This window comes from Anopheles gambiae, chromosome 3, assembly GCF_943734735.2.
Source record: "Anopheles gambiae chromosome 3, idAnoGambNW_F1_1, whole genome shotgun sequence".
Lineage (NCBI taxonomy): Eukaryota > Metazoa > Arthropoda > Insecta > Diptera > Culicidae > Anopheles > Anopheles gambiae.
Genome location: NC_064602.1, coordinates 50,661,299 through 50,678,690, shown reverse-complemented (window position 1 = coordinate 50,678,690; position 17,392 = coordinate 50,661,299). Strand labels below are relative to the sequence as shown.

Below are 17,392 nucleotides of genomic sequence, written 5' to 3'. Positions count from 1 at the left end.
CTTATTAACATGGCAGTTTGTTCGAGGTCGCCCCATAGTGCATTGAAGTAGGTGATTGTTGGGGCCCCATCGAAGTCGATGATTGTTGGGGGGTGAACTCCGTTTGATTCCGGAGAACTCCGGATGACTCTGACTCCGAACGATTCCGGACGGCTCTGGATAATGCTATTAATTCCGAAGTCGATTCCGGACTGCGAATTTTTTCCAACTTTATTATTATTATTATTATCCGAAAGCGAGCAGGAATCGTTCGGAGCGACCCATAACGGTAAGTAGGTTCAGAAGGTGCAAAGATTACGTTAATTGCAAAAAAACATAAGTGTCCGATCTCGTTGGTGAAGCGAGTTCTGGTCGAGTCGGGCCAACATAGATTCAGTCCGACCCGAAGGTGCAACAAATTCGAGTCCACTAAAATCATCAGTATCATTATAATAAAGCATAACAGACCATTTGTTCGGGTATTTAGTCTACTTTGGCGCTACCCACCTGAAATCATGCACCCAAGAGACATAGTCGCTCATGCTTTCTCGTACCTGCCATGAGCCATAGCACAAATAGCTATTTTTTAATTTTTAATGCGCTTCCCAACTTTTCGGATTTCCTTAAACTCGTAATTAAAACAATTTGGACAAAGTGCAGTTATTTTTTAGAACTCCGTTTAGGCGAAAAACACAAGCAAAAATGTATGTCATATTGTTTTATAAGCATTTCTATGTCTTACAGATTACTTTGGAAATGATTAAATAATCGGTATGCATTTTTGTTTTATTATCAAAAGCGTAGTTATCTATCTGCTTTGCTCTTCTGCGTCATGTTTGATAAATAGAACAATTCCTTCCAAAAAATCAGATTCTCGCTCTTTTTTATTCATCCCCTTTCATTCTCTCCCTGTTTCTCGAAATGTCTCTTATTAGTTATAGTTGTTTTTTTTTCAACACAATCATTCCTATCTTGAGATTATGTTTACCTGTTCCCGTTCAATTGCCGAAAGATAATTTTTAAATTAATGGGAATCGTTTATTTGCATTTATTTTTCTATTTTCCTGCGGATATAGTTTTACTTGTAGATTGTTAGCATTTCAAACTACAACAAAGTGTTTAGTGCTTTTTTAAGCATAATAAAACCACAATCGCTCATTAGAAGTATCTTCTGTCTGAAAAAAAAAACTTGTTTATGAAGATTATCCATCCACGCCAAATCAATCGATCTGTACTGATCCCAAAAGCACGTGGTGGATGACCAAATGGATGTTGTCGTGCAATTAACGTGCTTAAAAGTGTTGTTTCTTGCTTGAAATTTGATGCATACATTTCAACATTTTTAAAAATAGTACTCATGGGCAATTCATTGTGGAGAAATAATGAGACAAGTGGAGAGAACGAGAGAGAATGACACAAAAAGAAACTAACAGAAATTGATGTCGTTTTCGAAATTATTTGAAATACAAAACGAAAAAAAAAACAAAACTATAAAACACTAGTAACATGAATAAGCGACCACTGAGATGTTGGACTGAAGGTCCATCAGCTTTTGGGAATGGAAAATTGCTGCACCTTCTTCAGCGTACTGTTAACTGCTAAGTATTCTGTCACTTTGCTTAATGTTTAAACCGGCTATTATAAATCGTTCTGCTATATTAGCATTTAAAATGTGCAGTGTCGGCGCGTAACACCAATTATTTGTGCACACGTTTGTTGTGATCATCATTATCATCTTTGCTGTTGCCGCTCTTCTGGCGCTTGTTATCGTCCGATACACCGAGCACTTTCGACTGTTTCACCAAATCCAATGCCTGCCAGAAAGGAACATCGTAAACGTTTACGCGTTTACACGAAGAAACTTGACCGATTAGATATTGTTGTTTAATATTGGATTAGTTAAGATGGTGATTTGATTGGGTTAGTTTTGGTGTGTTGTTATAACTACTGCTTGCCTATTTGCGTACCTCTTTCTTGCTTCGTAGAGCACAATCTTCCAACGTATCTGCGGCTTCGTACTTGCCCTGTCTTCTATATAGAGCACCGAGATTTTTCAAGGTCGTAGTAACGGTGGGCGAGTCCACCTTCGCGGCCTTATGCCATCCACCATATTCGCCGTACGGTGTATTTTCTCGATTCTTCAGTTTGTTCTCCTCGCGCTCTTCGGCCACCTGCCATATTGGTTTGTTTTCACCATTAATTGCACCAAATTCCCGCTCGTGTGCTCGCGTTAGCACCTCTTTGTATAGCATTTCTGCTTCCTTGTATTTGCCTTGTTTCAAGTAGCAACTGGCAAGATTGTTGAGAGTTTTCGCGACATTTGGATCGTCGCCACCTAGCTTCATCTCGTAAATTTCCAAGGCTCGCTTGTAATACATTTCCACTTCTTCATACTTTGCCTGGAAAATGGAAAATTAAGGTATAGTATACACCACACATTGGAGGAATCAAAATCTTAACCGATAAATAACAGGACATACCTGGTTCTGACAAAGAAGTGCTAAGTTGTTCAATTGCTTGGCCACGTCAGGATGCGATTTGCCGAGCACGTTCTCCCGAATTTCTAGCGCTCGTTTGCAAAGCGGTTCCGCATCTTTGTATTTGCCCCGTTTACCATACAAAACGGCTAAATTGTTTAACGTAGCAGCTACGGCCGGATGATTTTCCCCAAGAGTTTTCTCGCGAATCGTAAGAGCATCGTTTAGTAGATTGGCTGCCTCCTTATACTTGTTCTAAAGAGTGATAAACAAGACAAGACAATATTGAATAGAAAAGCAATGTAAAGATAATTAATAACAACATAAAATGTATGATTAAACGTCTAATAAAAAGGATATCTATTCAAATTTGGTGCCATGCATGCAATCTTAGTCCTTCAATTTTTAAATCATAAACTAAATTTTAGAACAATCCGAGGCAAAAGGAGACTGAATAAGAATAAGTGCCACAAACAATATCACTCAAATGATAATAAACACAGAAAAACCAATTTTGCAGTGAATGTCTCTTGACAAAAGTAACAAAACATAATTAAACCTAGTACGTATCATTTAAAGTTTACCTGGTCTCTGTAAACTAACGCCAAAATGTTCAACATTGTGGCCACATCTGGATGATCATGCCCACTTGTTTTCTCGAGATCTTCCAGTGCTTGCTTACACAACGGTACGGCCACTTCGTACCGTCCCTGCGATGCGTACTGTATCACCAGATTGTGTAGCGTTCGCAATCTGGCCGGTATTTCGTAGCCGGCATTTGCATGATTAGCAAATTGATTCGGTGGCGTTGGTGACATGTTGTTGCGTTCTTCTGCTTCATCCTCCGGAAACAGTTCCACCACCGGATCGGTGCGAGACTTTTCCAAATTATCTTCATTTTCTTGTATTTCATCGTACTTTTTCACGGACGCCATGAACTCTAGATGTTTCTTCTCTTCTTCCAACTGTGCAACGCTTTGTTCCGATGCCTGCAGCTTTTGCTGCGTGATGGCCAGCTCGTCACGCAACCATACATTTTCCTGACACAGCCGTTTCACTTGCGTTCGTAATTTTTGCTTTTCGGCTTCGATGTTTTGCAGATGAGCAAACAGCATCACGATGACCTAAGTGAAAAATGTATGTATAATAAAGGAAATACCATAAAAGGATAGAAAGCAGTGTATTAGAGTGCTTACTTGCGCTTCGCTAAGACCGAGCTCGATGTTCTCCATATTTTTCTTTACGATTTCCATTTTATCTGGATCGGTTTTGCTGCCCTCCGCTAAGTTATTCATTAGTGTGACATGCTCCACGCGCAGCGCTTCTAGGCCCTGCATTACCGTTTTGGTATTCGAGACAATCTCTTCCTGAGCCATTTGTGTCATTGTGAATGATTACTGGTGTTGCTATTGTTCAAGTAAAACTGAAACGACACGATAGTAGGAGCTTTGTTAATTTTTGTGTGTTATTAATATTTTCCTGCATTGAGTCTGGGGCGCTGCAGGTGACGTATTGGAATGACATCATCAAAACATGGATAACCAAAGTATGCGATGAAACGATCAATAGAGCAAACGTAAAGCGAACCGTGAAATCCGAATTGTACAGTTGCATCGTTCCAGTTCATTCTATGCTCCACACACATCGATGTTACCTGCCAGCGACGCTATAGAAATATCATGTACCGTTACAGCTCACAGACTTTCGTCGATCTTTTCAATGCTTCAAGTTTCACGAAAAGACAAAAGCAAATACTTTCTCTACATGAGGTAAATTGCATCCAGGAAAAAGCGACTGTATTTTCATGAGCTCCTTACGGGGGTGGAAGCTGGCTTAGTGTAAGTGGATTTCTTTATTTTCTAGAGCTTTTTTTGTCACGTCGTCGACAATTCGTACCTTCTCAAATCGTTGCAGACAGTGGCTAAGTTGTGTTTGCACAATGTGATTCAATGGTCCACAATAGATATAGGTTTTGGAACGAAGATTTTACAAAATACGATTTCGTCAAGAAATCAATAAACACACGAGAGATGGACGAAAAACTAATTTTCTTTCACTAAACAGCACCTACACAACCACATTAGTTTGCATGCACACGCACACACACCTACATGTACATATATAAACACCCATACACTTTTCGTTTAACGTGGGATGTACATATATTGCAATGAACTTGTACGACGATTTTTATAACATTTAACTCGGTCGGTGCATTGATTCACGTCAATAAACTAATGAAAATTGTACTTTCTTCAACAATACCGCACCTGTCGATAATCACAACTGAAAGCTATATGATCGATGATGGAAATAGCAGGACAGGGCAAACAAAACTACACACTGTAATCATTATGCGGACAAAATTATCCCTCTGAGTGACGTATTGTAACACCTGCATTCCTCAAAAACATATCCATTTGAAAGCAAAATAATAATGTTACTGAAATTAAAAACATGTATGTTATTTTCTAATCAAATCAAAGAATTTTAGCTTCTTTAGTATGAATAAAATACTGAAACTCTGGTTACGTTGGCGTTACACTGTTTTTACACGACAGGTTTTTTGGGAAAGTCGCATGCGAAACAGCGGCTTCGGTTTACCAATTTGATGGTGGTTTTAGCCGTTCTATTAATTATCGGATACGAATCGAACTGAAAATACCATGTTTTAGGTTGTGAATAATTTTTTAAACAAAAAAAAAAGGAAATTTATTGTCCATGTGAAAATTATTGAGTAAAGTAAAGTCTATTCAAAACAATGATCAACATAAAAATTTATGTTTCTCGGGTGCTCCCTGATTGAAAAATTAACACACAAAACATTAAAGCATTTCAAAGAAGTAGTTATAAGATTCGATTTTAGAGATTTAGAAACTTGCGAATAGAAAAAAAGAATGTTCATAAAACATTTCAAAAAAAAAATTGTTTGTGGCTAAATTTTTTGAGTTCATGCATAATGTTGTATGTACCTTGGCCGTGGTGAATAAAGTGGTGATTAAAGTCTCTGAACGATCTATGACAATAATGACAGCCAGCAAGCCGCCCGGGAGCTGTCACTCGATTCATGACTTCCGCTGAACGACACTTCCTAGTTCTTTTTGTTGGTGTTTGCGAAAGTGATGGTACGCACGAAGAAGGTATCTATCAAGAAATGTTAAAAAACTACGAAAAACTGATGGCAGGGGTGCGATTTTGGTTTGCAAAAGTTGTGTATGACTTCTTGTGATAAAGCGTGCAGACCAAACCGGGCGCTGGACATCGAACGTGCTGTAAAATGTGATAGTTAATGACACTTTCCCGTCTTGTTGCATGTGAATCTTTTCAGCCAATTTTAATTGACGGACGTGGACACTTGCTTGGTCGACTGGCCTCGGTCGTCGCCAAGCAGATCCTGTCTGGTAACTCGGTGGTCGTGGTGCGCTGCGAGGGCCTTCAGCTGTCGGGCCATTTCTTCCGCAACAAGATCAAGTTCTTGGCCTACCTGCGGAAAAGATGTAACGTCAACCCGGCACGCGGTCCATTCCATTTCCGCGCTCCGAGCCGTATGTTGTGGAAGGCCATCCGTGGTATGTATATTTGCCTACCGGCAGTGATTGTGTTGTGGCTGTAGCAGTTTCAGAGGTTTATCATATAATTTTAATGTATTACAGGAATGGTCCCCCACAAGACCAAGCGCGGTGCGAATGCGCTCCGTCGCTTGAAGGTGTATGAGGGCATTCCTCCGCCATATGACAAGATGAAGCGAGTGTGCGTTCCGATCGCCCTGCGTCAGCTGTGCCTGCGCCCAGACCGAAAGGTAAGTCAAGCAAGTGATGAAAACAAAAGGAAAGATTATTGTAGTGTAGTGTGTAGCTGCACACTGAAGCGTCGGTGTTTTTCGATGAGGATACTTAAAGGAATAGTTCTCAATGTTATTGTTATGTCTCCAAGCTTTCCGAAGTACCAATAACTGATTGAACTTTGCTTAAATTGTGTTTTTGTTGACATTTCTTCACAGTACTGTACGGTCGATCGCGTTGCTCATGAAGTCGGCTGGAAGTACCGAGACGTCGTGAACAACCTGGAAGCCAAGCGCAAGATCAAGGCTCGCATTGCTTACATGCACAAGAAGAAGCTGAAGGTAAAATGACCGAATCCTATGAGTGCTGAAAATTGCTGATGTCTGAATTGAATCAAACTAATATTTCTTGCAAATATCTACAGAAAATCACATGGAGTGCTCGTGCCGTTGTGGCCAAGAGGATTGAATCGCAGAATGCTGTATTGAAGCAGTATGGTTATCTCACATCGGAATTCGAGAAGAAGTACAGCAAACCAGTGGTGAACGCCGTTCCGCCGAAGCTTGGCAAGCGCAAGCGCAAGGAACTGTACGTTGCCGCCAAGGCCGCCCGTAAGGAAGCAAAATACGCAGCCAGGGCTGCAGCCAAGGCGAAAAAGGCAACCACCAAGGCTCCGGCAAAGGCGAAGGCAAAGGCTTAATCTTATTAAATCGGAAGAAGTTTTGCCTTGACGGGGGACAAATTTGGTGTGGTGATGGTGTTTGATGAAGAGCTTCAATTTCAACATCAATGGTTCTTCAAGATGCTATCACCAAGGCTGCGTTGCACAAGATTGCCACCATCAGAATCGTTGTAAACCAATGCAGTTTAATATGAAGGAAGAAAATATACAAACATACGCGATATGTGTACGCGAAGAAACTAATAATACCCATTGTTGTGTTTGATGGTAGCAATTTATCCGAAATTAACAGTTATATTAAGCGATATAAAGACTACAATAACATTGTTACGGAAAAATATATTACAACTCTATTGTATGTTATCGACTTACGTAAAACAGGTTTTTTTTAGCAAAATGAACGGATTTTACATGTGTCCTTTGGTCAGCATCAGTTGCTTGCTAGCAGAAAATACGAAGTAGTCCTTAAAAAATAACGCTTGCAAACTAACTTAAATGTAAATCAATATTATCCATTCCTCATAAGTATCACAGGTGTTGGAGGTACGCTAATGTCTGTCTCCGGAAAATATTAACTGCGTAACTTAGGAAAAGAATGTATATTCTTGCACTTATCTTAATCAACGCAGTATGAAAGCAATATACTGATATGCTTTTTGGTCATGTTGAGTCATTTGTGGCTGAATTAAAAAAAAAGATTATAATAACCTATGCGTCGATTGATTCCTGATCCTGTAGTTAAACATACATCGTGCACAATTTATACGATTAACACTAGCAATTGTTGAAATTAAAATCTTAGCATAGCATAATCGAAATCAATATGTAAATCATAGCCGTGCAAAGCAAATTGCAAAAGTAATAAAGAAAAATAAACAAGACAAAAACAGAGGAATTTAGTGAAAATCGCAACACACTAGATTTAATGCGATCTTAGTTTTGTTGGTCGTAATACGTATTGTGCTATTCTATGTTATGTTCTAGCCGTTAATGATTTCAAAACTGATGCTATCTGATTTACTTCATTATTATTTTTTTATTCAGGAGGAACGGTCCAAAAAGGCCGTATTGCTTAAATTTATTTCATTATTAAAAAAATTTAAATTCCTGATATGGCAATATAAACCAAAAAAAAAATTAAAAAATTATGTCACAGATTCTGTTTGGTCTACTGTTTTCATACATGGAATGAATGTGACAGCAAACGTAAGCCAAGAACAGTCATGTTGCCGAAGATGGACGCAAAGATCTAGCAGAAGGAGAAGTAAACGCTTCGGAGCCAGAAGCATTTCGTGTGATCTGGACTATTTGCAAAAGAGTGAATACTAAAGATCACTTCATTCTAATCTAGAGTGCAGCATAACGGCGCTTGGTGTAAATTTAGTGACATTCTATAGCTCGTACAGAGTCTTGTAGTAGCGCAAGTTACAAGTGTGCGTCAATAGGAATTAACTGCAAAGTTCCTAACTTAAGTTAGTCCGAAAATGGCTTCCATGACTGAATGTGAGGAAGAGCTTGCGTGTTTGGTGAGGGGTTATTTTGTGTGCCTGATTTATGTGCTTCATCACTATTTACACCATTGGTTTCCGCCTTTTTTTTCAGACACGAGAAACAGTGATGGAACAGGATCAATTAGAAAGCACTTTATTATGGTTTCTATCGCAGAACTTTCTCAAGTCCACAATAACAAAATTTGTTTCGGTTGGTGAGTTACAATTGCCATTCATGCCAATTTAGCAATAACATCAGTAATAAGGCCAAATGATAAACGTTCCAATAGGAGATGTTGCGCTCCTGAAGACGATGGATTCTGATTCGTTAGCATCGATGGACAATTTACTGATGGCAGACGCTTTGGCACCATGGAAGGTGAGCAATTCGGAAAATTTGTTAAAAGTACGTAATCAAGTTTCGACCAACGCCATGGAACTGAATAGATTGTACGCTCAGATGGTAAGTATAACATATTATTTCTTTTCGAATAAGGGAAAACTAGCTATTTTTGTTTTGTTTTGTTTTTTTTTTATTAGCGATCTGGCCATCTTGATAAGGAGTTGGATAAATGTCGCACTCAAATTCGTGAATTGCGTTCGAAAAAACATTCCATGCAATATGATTTGAATGCTAAACAACAGCGGGTGAACACAGAAGAACTAGAAATGTCTGGCTTGGTAGACGTTTTGAAGGAGATTTTACGAGACACTGAGTAAGTACAACTTTCATAACTGAGATTTGGTTATTATAATCCTCCACCTTTGTTATACTTTATTTCTTATACAGAACTACTATTCAGTGTCACGAACAAGAGCTAGAAAAGGTGGAAAATAGTTTTAATGATAACTATGATTCTCCGTTGTTTAGTCAATTATGTGAGTAACATAACATTTAATTCATTTCACGTTACGAAACATGTTAACAACTGGTATGGAATTTCGATGTGTAAACGATGTGTTCAACATTTTCTCAATTTTACTTTTCTTTGTAACATTGTAACATTTTCATATCGTTTTAGAAATCGTTAACAGTTAGCTTGGCCCTTACAATCGTTTAAGCCCATGTTCCTCAATCTCTATTCAGCACACGATAAAGGGAAACTGCGCCATTTTGAAAACAACGGGAATTAGTGAAATATTTGATTGAACTTTAGTTAGAATATTATGGTATATTCTCTTGCTGCTTTTGATATGTATGAAATGAAATGATCTGTATGTTATAGTATGAATTGAAGCAAATGCATTCCTAGAACAAAAATGAAAGTGATTTGTTTGTATCTATTCTATGATTATGTAATGTTTTTACTGCACTGTAAATAATGTCGCCGTATTTGTAATAGTGAGCCGGTCTCGTAGTACAGTCGTCAACTCGTACGACTTAACAACATGCCCGTCATGGGTTCAATCCCCTAATAGACCGCGCCGCCATACGTAGGACTGACTATCCTGCTATGGGGGGGGGGGAATCAATTAGTCACTGAAAGCCAAGCCCACAAGTGGATACAGGCAGGCCTTGACCGACATCGGTTGTTGAGCAAAGAAAAAGAAGAATTTGTAATAGTAGCAACGGATTATTTTTCTAGAACAGTGATTCCCAAAACTTTTAAAATCATTTTTTCCCGACATTATTCATACTGGCGTCATTCAATTGTTTATTGATATTTTATGGTTTATTGTTTCTTTTCTACGCTATCATACCACCTTAACGAGGACCTACCACGCCCCCTGTACTTGTTGATTGCCCTAACGGACTTTACGGGCTGAGTCGTCCGATGCTATGCGTATGTCCATCCCACCGGCACCTAGCAAGCTTGATAAGCTGCACAACAGTGCGATTGCCATACCGTACGTTTAGCTCGTCGTTTTAGCGTCTTCTTCATTGTCCTCCCACACATACAGAGCCAAAAGTTCGGAAGTGTTCCTCTAGACCATGGCTAAGAGGGTTTCGTCAGATTTGGAGAGCTTCGATGTCTCAGGGGCGTATGTGAGTACCGGTACTATATAGGTACTATATAGTCCCGGCTTTCGTCCATTGCGACAGGTCGTTTGAGGTAAACTGCTTTTTCAAGCTATAGAATTGTCGGTTGGCATCCAGCATGATTTCGTGTCAGCTTCCATGTTGTGTTCGATGCTGACCTTTGACCCGAGATAGGTGAATAATTAGGCGAGTTCACAACTGCGTTCACCTACCTGTACGCTACATCTACATAAGTCTCGATATGTTAGTCGAACTGCTAGTTGTGCCACTAAAAGGGAAATGGTTCCCGAGACAGCTTCGAGTCTCGCATGACCTTTTCTAGCACCTAGTTGAAGCCCATTTAGCCCAGTACGAAAGATCCTGAAAGTTTTCCATCCAACTTTACCGAGCGTGTTCCTTCCTACTGATTATCATGCTGTAAGTAAGCCATTGCTCATTGCTCATTGCTAATCCAGCCCATGAGTGGCTTATGACATGCTTAGACCGTTTACCAGTTTTTTGCGAGAAAAAAAAACTAACATACAATCCTAATAATGTGCATTTCAATAAAACAATTCAGGGTTTAAAAAGACAAAGAAATGTTTGCGCTTGGTATGCTGACAATGAACGGTTGTATAAAAATTCTCTACATTATTGGTACTCTTTTAAAAGAAAATAAAATCTCATTCGACTCATTTCATTCTAAAAAAAATAAGCATATAATATAATAATATTGTCCTATTCGACGGTCTTATTGAACCGTTTCAACACAGTATATATTACTTAAACCAACTGTCAATGTTTAATAAAATCGTGTCATTCGGATCACGAAATATGTACTCAAAACTGTAAATGTTCATGCATCGGCAACCATATTGCATTGAGTTTTCACGTGTTCAGTAGAGTACTATAGATTGTAGTATAGGCAGTAGCGGATCAACACTATTGGAGACCATACGCGGTTGCACGAAAGTAGCCGTTTATTTTGCGTCCTGAGCACAGGTACAGTACAGGATACATTAACTAGAACCGTTAATATATGCTATACATTTGTACTACACAAAATGAATCATGTGAAAAAACACTAATATTTAGATATGTTGTACACGCATTCCACAATGACTGTGCGGTATGTGTCTGTAATTGTTATGAAGTATAAAATGAACCCAATTATTTGTGATTTTTCACAAACCCTAACTAAGGGCACAGTTAGCCTCTCTATTGTTTTGAATTTTGACAGAACAAATACCGGCCAAAGTGTCTGTTGATATCTTTTGGAATTTAGAAAGATTTTCTTATTAACGTACTGGTTCTTACAATGCTTCACGGTTTCAATTTATATTCGTTTCTTCGTCTCATACTATCCATCTGTGTGGTAGGATACGTTTACAATACCTGTAAAAATTAACGCATTGATCAAACTGCGGATGTGGTTACACAGAAAATGAGTGAAGACAAGACACAAGATTTTCCTTTTTTTTAATAGTTTAATTCACGTTTAACAGTATCACAACATTACTTCAGGCATTCGTAAGAACCATGATCAGAGCAATGAACTGCATTTAATGGGCTATATTATCGTAATACGAATCAGTGTAACATGTGCAGAAAAAGATAACAGCTGTAGACAAACAATTTAACATGCATTGTTCTACACTGCTAGAGTGTATGTTCGAGATGTTTTACTAAAATGGCAAAGATCGATAATATATCAAACGCAACGTTGTTGTGGCTCTTTGTTCGTAGAATATACCTATCGCGTATTACTACGTGGTGTTGGTTTAAAAAAAAATTAAATATACGGAAGTAACATTCTAATCTACAAATTATTTGACTTTTTGTTTGGAATTGCTTAACTGGCTAACCGTTCGTAGCGGTATGGGTAATTAAGAAGGAAACCGAAAATCAGATTTGTGCTCTGTGCTGTCCGTCTTCACGACGGCTGGAGTAATATTTGCGGACACTGCTGGTAGCTGATCTTCTACAGCCTTCGATTGGGCGGTCCCTACTTCACTGCGTTTGAATAAAATCTTAGGATTTGATCCATCCTTTCGGTCCCAACCGTGCTCAACTTCTTCGTGATGATGATGGTCATGATGATCGGGCGAGGGGAACCATTCCGATATCCATACCGGTTTCCAGATCTTTTTCCAGGCAGGCAACCAAATTTCCTTCCAATCTGGTACCCATATTTGTTTCCATGCTTCCTTCCATTCCAGTTTCTTATCCGGCACCCAAACTAGCTTTTTGCTAGGCTTCCAAATTTGCACCCAGGCGGCCTTCCAGGCGAGCTTTTTCTCCGGTACCCAAATTTGCTTCTTTTCCGTTCGCCAGATTTGTTTCCAAGCTTCCTTCCAACCAAGCTTTTTGTCCTCTACCCATACCTGTTTTTTGGCCGGATGCCAAATCTGCTTCCAGGCCGCCTTCCATTCCAATTTTTTCTCGGTTCTCCAGATTTGCTTCTGTTCGGTTTTCCAAATCTTCTTCCATCCAGATTTCCACACAAGCTTCTTCTTCCACAGATCGTGGCTGGTGTATTCCCAGCCATCGTGATCTTTACCGAGATATTTTTCACCCGGAACGCCAACTTTTATCCATTCTGGGTACCAGTACTGTTTCCACGCGGGGACATGTACTTCCTTCCAGTCTGGTACCTGTATTTCCTTCCATACTGGCTTCCAAATCTGTTTCCATGCGGGTACTTGAATTTCCTTCCAGGCGGGAACTTTAATCGGCACCCAGATAGGTTTCCAAATTTTTTTCCAATCCGGCACCTGTATTTCCTTCCACGCCGGGACTTGTATCTCGTTCCACACCGGTTTCCAGATCTGCTTCCAAGCGGGAATCTGAATATCCTTCCATATAGGGATTTCCGTCGGTACCCAGATTGGTTTCCAAATCTTTTTCCAATCCGGTTTCCAAATTTGTTTTTTGCCAGGTTTCCATATCTTTTTCCAACCCTCTTTCCAGATCAGTTTCTTTTTCCAGTAGCCTGGATCATGGTGATCTTCATGATGATGGTGATCTTCATAGTGGTGATGGTGGTCTTCGTGTTCGTGTTCGAGCAATGTTTCATGTTGCAACAATGGCAATGGTTCAGCAATGTGGTGTTGATGCTCATCAAACGCTATAGGTGCCTCCGGGGCTGGGTAATCATAGCCGACACGCTTTTGCACTGGTTCTGGTATGTTAATGTTGTGGGTTTCTTCCGCCTTCTGATCGATAATGGCTTTCGTGTGGATAACGATAGCCTGGAACTGAACTATCAGGATGATAGTCACCTGAAATATCGTTAAAAAAAGTAAAACATTATTTTTGTTTAATAATCAAATTTATATTTGTAGAAGTTTTTCAAAATACATCAACAAGCATTTCGATATAACTGATGAATGGCTCAAAAGCTCATCGAATATGTTGATTACAAACTTTAGACAAGTTTCATATAGTATAAGTTCATTGTCGTTATGGAACAATCTAAGCATGTTTTCTTCGTGTGCTTTTCATTTACTATTAGTTATGCCATCAGGAGAAGAAAGTGGCGGTTGTAGCACGATTATATTGTTGTCATTGATGTGACAACAAGCGCCGAATGCGGATGCATGCGATTGCGCGTTGCTGATGCATGAGATCATGCATTTTTAATTAGCATAGATCTGCAAAGTTCACATCAATGAAATAAAAATCAAAACATGCTTTTCAATAAGTTTTTTGTTTACATAATGGTTTGCTGTATAAACTGCCGTCGTAACAAGAAAGGGACTAAAGCATTATATCATTGATATGACGATGTATGTGTGTGTGTTTTTTGCCTGGAAGTATTTAGACCTTTTTTCTATTCATTTTTAATCTTTTCTCGCAAATGATATAGCAAATTAAAAAAGAAGAAGCAGAAACCAGGAAAGCAGAAGTAAACGTGTTATAAAACAGACACGTTTGAAGTCTTCTGAGCACATAAGTTTAAAAAACCTGATTTGCTTAAGCTTGGATTCCTTTGAATGTGGATTTCATATAAATTTATAGGTGTGAATGTTAAAGTAACATAATTTATTAAAGAAAATTTTACTTCCTAAAAAATCTACGCAAAGCTTCAAAGACTGGCATGTAACGCTGCAGTTCCGTATCGTGCCAATTCATAAACCGCATCGTAAATGAATAGTGTGGTTGTAAGTAGAAACGTTAGCCGTCATGGATGGAATTCATCAAACAAAAACTCAAACCATGCCCCCTTGTCGATGTGGGCTTAGACATCAAAGCACCTTGCAGCATGTTTTGGAGTGTTAAGTTGTGCTTGCGTCCGCAGAAGCGTGCCGTCATTTATCGTCATCAATGCTGCACATCGTTCAGCTGTGAACAATAGATCCCTCACCAAAGAAGTGTGACTTGATGACTTCAGCTATATCGGTTCCGACACTGTAGTGAATGAACACACAAACTGCATGGGATACGTTTATGGGTCGATGGGTTGTGTAGCGCCCGTAATGTTTTTTGAAAGTAGTGAAAGGCTATACCCGTTGATTTGTTTGAGGAATCGGAAGAGAGCAATTGTTTATGTTGGTGGATCATGCAAGATGAAAAGGCATGGAACATGTGAGAACTCTTTACATAATATGTAGATCACCGAGAGATAATGCGTTAACTTTTCCGGTATTGAAGCTGAATGATGTAACATAAATGCGTGCGGGTTGGTAAAATCGCACAAATCATCAAGTTAAAGCTCAATATCGCAAACATGCAAATACTGTGCTTTTGTGTGAGCTAAAACCCTAAAACGTTTGGGAGCCCGTTCTGTGTGATTTGCTAGAGAAACGGCTGGAATGCCCTTTACTTTTTTTTGTTGTAAAATCTTTAGTTTGGAAATTGTTTGATCCGATTTCGTTTCGCAGTCTAGGAAAAAAGTAGATGTAATGTTTAATTCATGTGTGAACAAACTCAATAAAACAAATTTTTTTTTGTAATTAACTAGAGCAAAAGTCGGTGTTTTACTTTTTTGCTATGAACACATTAGTGGTAGTGGATTTTACAATGAACATAATGGTATCACTGCCAATGGCCAGTGTTTTATCCATTTTAACGACGTTACTAATGGTTTTGTTAAGTTTCAAAACAAAATTTTAAGTTTCAATATTTAAAAATGTATCTTTGACATAGAATTTCTGGATTATTTCCAACAATCAATCAATTATAAATCAATAAATGACTGTTAAAAAATAATGTAGTACCATTTCAAGCAAAAGCCGTTAGTATTTTCATCTTTAACAACATAAAACGCAAAATTTGCATACAATTTAGTTTACATTGTGAAGAAGTGTCTCAAATTTGCATACAAAACTTGGAAGAATGATTAATAAAATATCAATAATGCTATTAGACACGAAAAAAAAAACTACGATACATAGTTTGTCCTCGTAAAAAGGTTTCGCACTTAAAAAAATCATCAAACCAAAGTATTTTAAACAAACTATCTGATATGTTTTCCGATGCCGCGCGTAGTTAATCATATCACTGTGTTTTTCTGTATTAACAAATCTATTTGAGCGTTTGTGAATGACTAGACTGTTGTTTACACTTTCACTAGGCTTGGTGCTGCTGGCCAGCTGGCGAATTTGTGTAGGTTGTACATTTACACAAAACATTCGTTCACTCAAACAAATATATGACACCGTGTTTCAAGCCAAATGTCACACAAAGCCGAAAATGAACTTATCACGCACTCAACATCTATGTACTTCAACCCGCTAATTGTATTGCGTCATTTGGTCCAATTCACTTTCGATAGGTATACGTGAGCTTTCACGGCGATAGTAATGGATTCAGTGGATTAACAGAATTTAAAAAAAAAAATACACTAACCACTGCGTTCCATCGGGATTTCATCTTTCCCGAAGAAGACGATCGATGCGGTGGAAGTCCTCTCCTAAGAGACGCTGGAAACTGACTGACGATTGTTTACATCCGCCAGACCGTTTAATATATATAAACAATCGGTCACCCCTCCGGAAAGCACGCAAACGTCGTGGGAGAAATGGTGAAAAACAACCACATTACCGGCTGTCTGAGTCGGGGTGATCTCAGCCTCATGGAAGTGTGGTAGGGATTGAGTAATTTTGGCGCGCACTCATCCGCCCCAGCGCTGCGACATTGGATCGTGCCCAGCGAAAGAGCTTTCGTTCATCAAGCCATGTGCCTTTGATTGTGGGGGCCTGGTGGGGATTCAAAACCAAATTATGTACAGTATTTTCGCATGTATGTTCGATTATTCTACGACTCACATGGCCCTCCATTTCTCCGGAAACGCTGGTTCGGCAAGTCGTCGAGATTCAAGGGAGAAAACATGTTTTTTTGAAATAAGAACGATAGAATTATTTAAGTCTAAACTTTAAATTTTGTTAACAGTAGGAATGGTCCATGCCTGCCTTATTGTTTACAATGTATTCATAATTTAAATCGCATACAAAATGTTGTTAGTTTTATTTTCTTTTAAACTAAATTTGATTTGTAATATTTTAATGTTAATAAATTTGGTTAATGATCTTACTGTAATGCCATTACAGTGGCCTAAGGCAGGCCAAGACCGCAAAGCAGTTATAGTCCCGAATATGTAAGTAAGTAAGGAATGCCATTACATATTGTTATTATAAGATATAAATAAATAAAAAGTTATTTAAACATATATTTTTCTTATGAATATTTGAATTGGGAATTGTGCTTGCATTTGTTTGTGGTTGCTATAATAGTTATTTATTAGATTTACTATTTAACAAGCTATGACGTTTCACTTTCATTTTCAACCATCTACTGAACAAGCTTCACATGCATTACAAACACAGTTTAAAATTCTCATCCGTGAGATGACTCTCTGGGGCAAACACTTCCACTATGAAACGAACTGAACTGTGTCAGCCCCAACATTTCCACCTTTCTTTCCATTCGCTTTATGTATTTTCTTCTCGAAGCTTTAGGTAGTACCGGTATCGGAACAAGGTTGTCCCGGGTACCCATATGTACAGATTCCCACTCGCCGT

The 17,392-nt window shown here is 38.7% G+C and overlaps 4 protein-coding genes across 10 annotated transcripts; 2 read left to right on the top strand and 2 right to left on the bottom strand.

The window, feature by feature from the left end:
• Positions 1–639: 639 nt before the first annotated feature.
• Positions 640–5,053, bottom strand: LOC1279680 (kinesin light chain). Of its 4 annotated transcripts, XM_061654183.1 has the most exons (7): positions 4,989–5,010; positions 4,353–4,899; positions 3,653–3,879; positions 3,041–3,580; positions 2,460–2,711; positions 1,947–2,378; positions 640–1,793 (listed from the first exon to the last, which is right to left on the bottom strand). In XM_061654183.1, the coding sequence occupies exons 3-7, from the start codon at positions 3,839–3,841 to the stop codon at positions 1,677–1,679; spliced, it is 1,530 nt and encodes a 509-aa protein (XP_061510167.1). In that variant the 5' UTR covers positions 3,842–3,879; positions 4,353–4,899; positions 4,989–5,010; the 3' UTR covers positions 640–1,676. The 4 variants fall into 4 exon arrangements, with proteins under 4 accessions (XP_061510167.1, XP_319447.2, XP_061510168.1 ...); XM_319447.4 differs by having other exon boundaries at positions 4,353–5,053; XM_061654184.1 differs by having other exon boundaries at positions 4,727–5,005.
• A 403-nt stretch (positions 5,054–5,456) lies between these two features.
• On the top strand, positions 5,457–7,163 carry LOC1279679 (large ribosomal subunit protein uL13). Its single transcript, XM_061654179.1, has 5 exons — positions 5,457–5,596; positions 5,785–6,025; positions 6,110–6,255; positions 6,457–6,579; positions 6,663–7,163. Exons 1-5 carry the CDS (start codon positions 5,579–5,581, stop codon positions 6,936–6,938), a joined length of 804 nt encoding a protein of 267 aa, XP_061510163.1. The 5' UTR covers positions 5,457–5,578; the 3' UTR covers positions 6,939–7,163.
• Positions 7,164–8,126: 963 nt separating this feature from the next.
• LOC3292150 (uncharacterized) lies at positions 8,127–9,671 on the top strand. Of its 4 annotated transcripts, none has more exons than XM_061654182.1 (6): positions 8,132–8,446; positions 8,523–8,625; positions 8,701–8,873; positions 8,951–9,126; positions 9,201–9,289; positions 9,433–9,671. In XM_061654182.1, coding segments are annotated over exons 1-6 (585 nt in total). In that variant the 5' UTR covers positions 8,132–8,404; the 3' UTR covers positions 9,435–9,671. The 4 variants fall into 4 exon arrangements, with proteins under 4 accessions (XP_061510165.1, XP_061510166.1, XP_061510164.1 ...); XM_061654180.1 differs by having other exon boundaries at positions 9,201–9,342; XM_061654181.1 differs by having other exon boundaries at positions 8,127–8,446; positions 8,704–8,873; positions 9,201–9,671.
• Positions 9,672–11,456: 1,785 nt separating this feature from the next.
• On the bottom strand, positions 11,457–16,330 carry LOC133392787 (uncharacterized). The gene is made up of 2 exons (XM_061654177.1): positions 16,221–16,330; positions 11,457–13,651 (listed from the first exon to the last, which is right to left on the bottom strand). Exons 1-2 carry the CDS (start codon positions 16,242–16,244, stop codon positions 12,257–12,259), a joined length of 1,419 nt encoding a protein of 472 aa, XP_061510161.1. The 5' UTR covers positions 16,245–16,330; the 3' UTR covers positions 11,457–12,256.
• Positions 16,331–17,392: the final 1,062 nt, after the last annotated feature.